We start from the raw sequence: 9,682 nt of genomic DNA, 5'->3' as shown, positions 1-9,682 counted from the left end.
AGAATATATACATTATTATTATAGAGATATTATTTCAGATTGCAGAAAATTGTGTCAAATCAAGAGAACTCAAACTTGCTTTTAAAACATGCATATTTAGAGGGTGAAAAAAAATTGCAGGAAATGGAAAAACTTGTTGGAAAAACTGTAGGCCTATACGAAGAATTCTTGATTATATAATTGGTTCACATACTAATACAGTACATGTATCTATAAATGATTTTGAAAATAATTTGAAAAAGTATTTTGAAAATATAGTTTTTCAGAGACATTAAAAATATTAGAGAAAAGGGAAATGGAAAAAATGTCATTCTACAGCCAATTGATAAGTACACAAAATTTCAAACAAGCTTGAAATTCAACCATACCTAATTTTTTCCATTTTCAAGAAGATTCGTTCTTTTTTTTACTCAATTGAGAATAAGTTCACACAAATTAGAGATATAGAGGTTGGTAAATTATCTGAGTTATTGAAACCTGTTTATTCCAAAGAATGAAAGAAATTGTATTTAATGTCACCTTGTTGTTGAAGATAAACATAATTTTTTATTCAAATGTCCTCATTATAATCAACTACGAAGCAAATATTGGTCACTTTTTATTAACGCGTGTATATCTTATAAAATTCTTAACCCAGCAGATGTTAAATCAACAAGAAATATTTTTAACTTCCGCAATGAATTTAACAGAAGAAAATCTATTTACTAATTATATTTGTAAAATGTATGTATGACTTGCGCTACATATGGTTTTTGTCAATAAATTGCATTTCTATAAATCCGGAAATACGTTGTCCTTCCGTTCACCAGTTTATATTATCGAGCAAAAATGGCTTCCTCGTATGGAGTTCGACCACCTTCATTTCGAAAAAAGTAAGACAGTTATTATTTTATGAAGTCAAATTCTGTTAATGTAGCTTTTGTAATTTAAAACTTTAAAAATCTTTGTTTCGTCAATTTAAGATTAAACGTGATCAAGAGATTATCACAATAGTTTGAAGGGGGGGGGGGGTATTACGTACAACATATGTACAAGAGTGAGCTTTGTTCCTCTAACAAGTTCCATACTCAGAATTCAGAAACTTTCATTAAAATGTTTTAAATATCAGTATCATAAATTGATTTATTCTGAACTAGTCATATCTATAGTCATTGGGTCCCAGCACTTTTTTTTCTCATGAGCTGATGAGTAAATTGGCTACAGCTGGGATAAACACAAGTACCTAAGGTATTCTCTTTTGAGAAGTGGACAGTGGACAGGCAAAGCCTACATTCATGGATGAAGGCTATGCCTGTCTTCTTCTCAAAAAGAGAATACAAATGCAGTACATAAGGCATAGGTTGATATTTATGAATGATTGCACCAGAGATGCTAAATTAAGCACAATTTTTTAAAGATAAATGAATGAAAAACATTATGAAGAGTAATTTTAATTTTTATGGTTTACCCCTAATTTTTTCTCAATCATTCAATAGAAGGTCAGTATATAAGACCTATAAATTTCATTTTAAATAAGTTCTGTTTAAACAGTTGAATGTGCGCATGAGAAGTGAGTTTCGCAAAAACCTACTTACGGCAAATATTTCTCATCCGTGAACAGTCCTTTTGAATTATGATAAAAGTTTGATTGTGATAATTAGTTGTTGCAAACAAGTTTCTCAAATAAAATAAGATTCATGCAAATAAAAATTGCTCTACAATTGTTTAAGTCCAAATTCTCTCAAGTATCTTTTCCTAGCATTATCTTTTAAATCATATATATGCCATTATTTTGATCTTGATTCACAGACAAGAAGTACCCAAGGAAGTAAAATTGAACACACTATGGTTCTTATTTTAAAAAATCTTGATTTGAATAAGGGATGTATCAACATTTTAAATGCTGTTGATCTTTGACAAGGCATAAAGGAGCAGCATAGCCCTTGCATCTTTATCAATTTGACAAATGACTGCAGTGATTTCTTAAAACAGCTACATGTAGTTCACTAGTTGACAACAGTTCTCTGCCTAGGTACAATTTTTGCAACTACATATATAAATATTTTCTGTGTATAACAGCTTGTTCATGTATCTGTTGTCAAACCTTAGGTATTAAAGTTAGAAATATCTTTGTGTGTTTCTAAAAAATAGGATCCTTAACTCTTTTTGTCTCCTGGCATTCAGAAAAACTTGTGGCTTAATTTGTGTGATAAACGGCATGAAAAAATAATCTGCCAACATGAAATTATATAAAGTTGCTGTATCTGTACATAAAACTTGATGTAATGATTGCTCTTCAGTGCCAGACAAAAGGCATATGATCAGAGTTACGGGTCTGTTTAGTAGTAAACTCATAATCTTCAGTAAGAAAATAGGATTGGAGACAATTGTTCATACTCTTTTAAGAAGACCCTAAAAAAATCACATTTACATTCAAAATTGAACTCAATTTCTTATGTGATAGATAGAAAGGTTTATAACCAGACATCATGTCTCTTTATAATCGATCCATCAAAACACAAAATTTTAAAGAGGTATAGCTTAACTTAATATACGATTTGGCCACAAATATAGCAATTGCAAACATCAGACATCTTCAATATTATATAATATTTAGTTTAAATATATTAAAAAGAGTCTTAATTATCTTACACGACATCATTAAAATATTTAGGTTTTGTAAGGGATATATAGGAAAGTAGTTGGTATACGATAAAAATTTGGGTATTTGACTATTTGAACCACTCTAAACCAAAGACATCTGATTAAAATTATGTTCTACAGGTACTGTAGTACAGGTTTACATTGAATTAGTTTTGGTTTAACGTGGTCTTCGTACTGAAAATTAGACAAATATTTCAATAAATGTCTCTTATAATACAATCATGTATATAGCAATATATATTGAAAATTCATCTGCTGAAAATGTCAGATGCGTGGCCTAGTGGTAACGCGGAGGTCTTTTTGATTTTGTGGTCGCTGGATCGAATCCACTAAGTAGTAATTTCTTTTCACTTAAATTTAAAGATGAACAGAATAGAGAGGTTACATACATGTATCTATTATTCTGGGTTTTTTTGGTCTTGTTGAATTCAGTCTAAGTATGAGCTTACCAAATATAAACAGATCTCTTCATTAACACTATACATGTACATTTACACTTAGATCCATTGCATTTTGCTTGAACTTATCACGGTTCAGAATATCAACTACTGTTATACACAGAGTTTCCTGAATTTACGACAAATCATTTGTTACAGACACCATTATAAAATCAGTACAGTGTATCCAGGTTTCGAAAATCATATTGCGACAGCTAGGTACCTGAAGCTATTTTTAGTAACAGGTACTTTCCGTCCAAACACAGGTGTAGGTGAAATAATGGGAAAAGGCGCTATACATGTACCTCTTTAGTAAAGCTTATGAAGGGTTTTTGTGAACACAAATTTAAAAAAACTGTCTCAGAATCTGGAAGTTGGCAAAGCTTCCCAAGTAAAATGCTTATCGTTTAATGCAAAATTTGTGTACATTATAAACTACATAATTAAGGAGCTTATTGGTGAAGGAAATCATTTGATTGTCTTTAATTTAGTACTTGTCACTGCAATGCTATTAGTGTTCCTAATCAATATCTCCTTTGGATCTGCCTCGCTATCTGATTGCTTCCCCTGCTGCTTCTGTACTAGTATGAAAAAATATTGAATTATTTTTTTGACAGACAGCCGAGTGCAGAGAACTTTACCTGCCAGAAATGCCTACAGAAAGGTCACTTCACATTCGAGTGCACAGGAAAACGCAAATATGTTCACAGAGAATCCCGCTCAAAGGAAATGGCTAAACGGATGAAGATGGATGAGGAGAAAAAGCAAGCTGAGCTACTGTAAGTTCTTTACATATTTCTCAATCAACATACATATTATGTAGATATAATTATATCTAGAATTTATGAAAGTATCTCAGTTACTGATATAATCATTAAGATTCCTGAACGCCCTTCAATTTTGAAATTAGAAATGATAAGATTATATCAATTACTGATATCCTTTTTTCAATTCTTTAATTTTCTTATTTTCTGAAATAGTTCAATTACTAAAGAGTGCTATTCAAAAATTTGATGAACTCTGATACATATACATGTAAACAATTTAAAAATCATCTCAAACTTGAAGAAAAAACAATTAGAAGTAGACTACCAATAGCATTTACTTACAAATCTTTTCTTATTTACAGAAATAAATGCACTTCGATACAACATAAAAAGAAAGAATCCAAGAAGAAAAAAAGAAGGTAACTGTTTATTTTTCCTTGATTAGATAGAGCAAGTTTGAATACAACTGGATTATCTCAATTGCTTCAAAACGTTTAGCCAACACAACATATTATAAGATACATGGATAAAATAAGCAGATGTCTTGATAAAACATCAAATAAATACTGGTTCATCTGGGTGGTAGATCAGAAATATATAATTTCAGAAAGGAAATATAAAAATAAAAAAAAAAAATAAAAATATGATTTATTTTTTTCTTCCTTTTTGAAAGTACCATGTCTAGATCTAGAAGGGTGTTGGAGAGCCCCCCCCTCCATGATTTTCATTTCAAAGTTACATTATGTAGTAATCTTAAAAGAAATAGAAAACAAAACAAGAACCAAAAAAAAAAAAAAAAAAAACTGGCAACAATTTGTTAGATTCTGAGAATATAGGTAGAATATGCAGAAATATTCCTTAAAGGCACTCTTCAATCAGTTTTACATTTGCATCACATTACCATTTTACATTTATAATGTATAAACTATTTTATATTACTTTACATTTACGTTACATTTACTCTAAATTACATTTACATTACAGGTCTGTCAGTTCCTCTTCCTCCTCAAGTTCCTCATCCTCCAGCGACTCATCCAGTGACTCAAGCTCAGATTCCTCGGATGATGATTCCAGCTCCTCTTCATCATCCTCATCATCTTCATCTGACAGTGATTCTTCATCATCATCTTCGTCAGGCAGTTCTGAATCTGAAAAAGAATCTAAAAGAAAGAAGAAGAAGAAGAAACAGAGGAAGTAATAGCCTGATCATATCATGCCATGGACAAAAATAACTTTTAAATCTTTTAAATTCAAGTTCATATTTTTTAAAGCTAAGATAAGAAAGAATAAGGATTGATTTCTTTTGTTTTTAATGACCAAATGTTTTGTAGTAACAATAAATTTGTGTAGTCAAAGATCAAGATTGATTTTTTGTTTGTTTAAATGGTCAACATAAATAGAGCTCGATTCTGATATTGAGACATTGTAAAGTGTGAGAGTTATCGCTCTTCTTATTATTGATTTGGTTAGCTTTGGTACCTATACCACGTGATATTCTGACTACTTTATAATGAAAATGACGTGTCAGTGACGTAGATAATCGTTCATTTAGTAATACTGTCGTTGGAGAACAGGCGGTAATGGACGAGATTCGAACATTATGATAAATGTATTTGGGTTCGAACTTGTCAAATTAGCACGCAGTTTGATTTATTTTTAATTTCAAAACATGAATTCTTATTCCTCAAGAGATTAAGAGATTAAGGAAAGGAAAACTCAATCAATCACCCATTCTGTGATTGTGTAAACCACGGGGACCTCTATTAGAGGTTGTAGTATGGCCTAGTTGATAGGAATGAAGCAATAGGAGAAACAACGTAAACGAAGCAATTAGTCAGAGAGGATAGGAAAGGCATGTTTACGGTTTCAAAAAGTTTTCATTGAAGTTTGAATCATTGAAAAAAATTTAATTTGTGGTATGAACTAATTTTTTTTAAATTTTTCATTCTTGAAGCGAGATTGACGACAGAGGTAGGATTGTGTGTGAATTAAAGAAGAACTAAAAAATAAAAAAAATCCACGAAACTCAATCTTGTGTTATCTCGTTGGAACCCGTTACACAAGAATTTATTCAACAAGATGTGGCAATTCAATCCGTTTATTGTACTTATAAATCCGAAACTATATCTTTTTATTTACGATCATATGAAACTTTCCTTCGTTTAAAGACTTAAATATATCAAATGACTTGACGCAACATAAAACATACAGCTAGATTCTAGAGACCATTCTCTTTGTTTGTGTGCGGTAGATGAGAATCACCTCAAAATATCTGTATGTACTTGAATAACTTTTACCAAAGCAGATTCAAAGTATCGTCATATATTTTAATTACAATATTATAAAAACGAAAGTTTAACGCATCTATTAATTCCACAGTCACTTGTTTCTGCAAAAAAGTTTACGCCATAGTCTAACACTGTTGATGATACAATGAGATGAATTCATCGCAGATACAAGTGCCTTTAATAAATGGCATAGTAATTTAATTTATTAGACCTAGCTATTGACTTGCTATTTTTACAATGTTTTAGAATCTTTAAAGGGGCATTGTCACGATTTTGGTCAAAAATTATTTTTCCAATTTTCATGTTCACAATGCTTCAGTTGGGCATTTTTAACAGTCAACAAAAATTTGAGTGTCATTTTTTGAGTTATAAGGGAGTTACAGAGCTTACAATTTTTTGCTGTGTAAACAAGGCCTTTGTTTACATTTTGAATGATGAGGTCAAAATTCCAGTTTTAGACCTAAAATGAATGTGTTATATGTTAGGAACAGTTTATTCATGCTTAAAATGAATAAGAAGATTGACAAATTGTCTAGGAAAGATTTTTTACTGGTGTAATGAACCTACAGTGTATTTAAACAAAAGCAGGGCACCAGCCTTGTTTAGATGACAAAGAATTATGAGCCCTGTATCTTGCTTATAACTTTCATCAAATTTCATTTGATCATGAGAAATGCCTTCTTAAACATATGGTGGCATAGATCTGCCACCACTTGTCAGATAATTATGTCGACTTGTCAGATCTTGATGTCGACTTGTCAGATAATTATGTGGACTTGCCAGTTCTTTAAGTCGACTAGTCACTTATCCACGTGTTTAAAAAGTTAACCTATATTACCTTTCCACGCCCAATTTGTGCCATCAAGTTGAAATAATATGTTCTGGCAAGTCGTCATAAGGATCTGAGAAGTCGACATTAGCATCTTTTAAGTCGACATAATTATTTGACAAGTCGACATAATTATTTGATAAGTCGACATAATTATTTGACCAGACGACATAACATCTGACAAGTCAACATCATTATCTGACAAGTCGACTTATAATATGAATGATAATTTTCTTTAAATTAGTGGCCTTACTATTTTTTCTGTCAGATAATTATGTTAACTTGTGAGATCTTTATGTCGACTTGTCAGATATTATTGTGTCAACTTAATGGCAGTTAGTGGCACTAACACGATTTAACAACAAAATGTTTAGTTTCTAGTCAATATGGTTATTTTCTGACAAGTCAACATAAAGATCTGACAAGTTGACATAAATATCTGACAAGTCGACATAATCATCTGACAAGTCGACATAACTATCTGACAAGTGGTGGCAGATCTATGCCACCATATAAACATGTTAAAGCATTGTAAATAATAAAAACAGAAAAGTAGAATTTGACCAAAATCGTGACCATGCCACTTTAAAGGTTTCAACGAGAAATGACCCGTTTTTATTTTGTTTAAATCAAAAGTAAATAAGAAAGAAACTCTTTTCATATAAAGATACTATTATACTGTCATAAATATGGCTCATCGTAGGTATTGACACTGCAAATCTTTAAGTTATGAAGAATTAATTAATAAAAAGAGAATATGTTTATAGACAATTTAGTCTTTTATGTTCCCTTTTTTTTTTTTCAAAGCGCCAACCTCGGCTACATCATATCGAGCTCTCGATGCTTATCCACACCTTATCTATCAAATATTGTTAACGTACTTGTTTTTTAAATTGATTATTATAATATTTTCTCTGTTATTTTCTCTCAAAGGTATCTATACTTATAAATGAAGACATTTTGCCAAAAAATCAAAATGCCCGCCCCAGCGTTAATTCATACACCTTTGTTATTTCAACACGCGTAAGGTGATATCCGTAAACTACTTGTATCATTGAATTTTGAAGTAATTATTGTGAAATTAATTTAAAAAAACCTACTTTCATTTTCGATAAACCAGCATGATATAAGGTGCGTTTAGAGTTTACCTTTGGTGAACATGATATCTACGGCTGGCAGCATTGGTTGCTATGAGTGAACTGTGGTATTCATTGATTACCTAGTACTGCCATTCATAGCAATTTTATAGGTAAAACAATGAACAATTTTTTTGGTCAAATTTAAACAAATGGTAGTCTTTGGTTACTCTTGGTTACCAATTGTAACCATCTGAACATATAAAATAGTGGAAAACAAAATCAAAATAACTATGTATACATAGCCTATATCCTCTTTGAAGTTTGACTGTTTCGCTCTAAAACAGTGAACAAAAAAGCTTCATTTAATGATTTATTCTACTCAAAAAGGCCATCACAATACAAACATTTGATGTCAAGAAGTCATTTATAATATTATAATATGACTTTCATCCCATCATTTTTACAAAGATCGTAAAGATTATAAAATTTATAATATTTAATGCCAGCAAAAAGTATAATTAGAACCCTTTTAACAGGAGCTTTGACCTTGGGTACTATTAGTTGTGTCATACAGCAGTGTGACGTAGGCCTATTTCATTGTTGGTCACCCAGCCATGGCTCTCTGATATCAGCAATATTTTGTTTGGCTTTTGAGCTAAGGCTACGTAATCTGTACATATTTCACTCGAAACCAGCGTCAAATTAACTTGTTTTGATGCATGAAGTATATAGTTAAGTCCTACGGAAAGTCCAAGACGGTATTGTTGAAATGGTTCTATACCACATACTTTCTAATGTTTCTGGGTACAGAGGTAGGCTTTAGAAACCCTCATCTATATTAGATTGTACACCAAAGATCAACATTGTTAATCAATTGCAACCACCTGTGACTGTAGATTTTGGTGATCGAACTTACCATAGGTAACAATCTGGTGAACTCTGAACGCAACTGATTTCTCTTACCATAGAGATGCTTCACACCAAAAATGGTAACAATTGGCCTTGTAGTTTTTAAGAAGAAGTTAAAAATGTAAGATAGCGGATACGCTTCGACGGATCTAAGTCAGAGTGAATTTGCATCAAAATACATACATCTATATTTGCATTGAAATAATATTGAATAATTACGTAAAGACCGACTAAGAGTGAAGATGTTTACCAAAAACCTTTTCATTTTGGTTATACACAGAAATTAAGATTCGACAAATAATGAATAAATCTAACGAGCCTATTCGGTTTTTGAATGCGCGATTTTAGTTTTGATGGAAAGAACCTTCCAGAATAGTGTAACCAAGAACGTGGGTAGATTAATTAACACCATGTCGGAAAATATAGGGCAAGTTCATCATGCATCGGGCAAATACTCTCGATCGGAAAACTTTGGTTTTCAAAAATACACCAATAAATATGCATACACTCGCACACATAATCAAATATAACATCGGCAGACTTTACAGTTGTAACATAAACTGGTTAAGATTTCCATGGAACGAGTTTTTGCAATATGTAAACACAATGGTCGATTCACGTGACAAGATATAGCTTGCATGTTAATCGCGTACTTCCCTCATTGTGTGAACGGTTCCCCATTCTTGATGTTTTCTGAATGCAAATTCCGCCCCGTCATTTCTGTGTATTC

At 31.5% G+C, this 9,682-nt stretch overlaps 1 protein-coding gene across 1 annotated transcript; it reads left to right on the top strand.

Annotated features, from left to right (window-relative positions):
- Positions 1-747: 747 nt before the first annotated feature.
- Positions 748-5,204, top strand: LOC105338998 (zinc finger CCHC domain-containing protein 10). Its single transcript, XM_011444364.4, has 4 exons — positions 748-872; positions 3,698-3,859; positions 4,210-4,266; positions 4,832-5,204. Exons 1-4 carry the CDS (start codon positions 829-831, stop codon positions 5,043-5,045), a joined length of 477 nt encoding a protein of 158 aa, XP_011442666.2. The 5' UTR covers positions 748-828; the 3' UTR covers positions 5,046-5,204.
- Positions 5,205-9,682: the final 4,478 nt, after the last annotated feature.

Source organism: Magallana gigas, chromosome 2, assembly GCF_963853765.1.
Source record: "Magallana gigas chromosome 2, xbMagGiga1.1, whole genome shotgun sequence".
NCBI classification, from domain to species: Eukaryota; Metazoa; Mollusca; class Bivalvia; order Ostreida; family Ostreidae; genus Magallana; species Magallana gigas.
Note: the sequence above shows the minus strand (reverse complement) of the source record. Positions and strands in the feature narration are given on the sequence as shown.

Excerpts from the sequence above, each read along its gene's own strand:
- LOC105338998 (XM_011444364.4), top strand. The coding sequence starts at position 829 with ATGGCTTCCTCGTATGGAGTTCGACCACCTTCATTTCGAAAAAA. Across the intron at positions 873-3,697 it reads CCACCTTCATTTCGAAAAAA|ACAGCCGAGTGCAGAGAACT; the intron begins GTAAGACAGTTA and ends TTTTTTTGACAG. Across the intron at positions 4,267-4,831 it reads TCCAAGAAGAAAAAAAGAAG|GTCTGTCAGTTCCTCTTCCT; the intron begins GTAACTGTTTAT and ends TTTACATTACAG.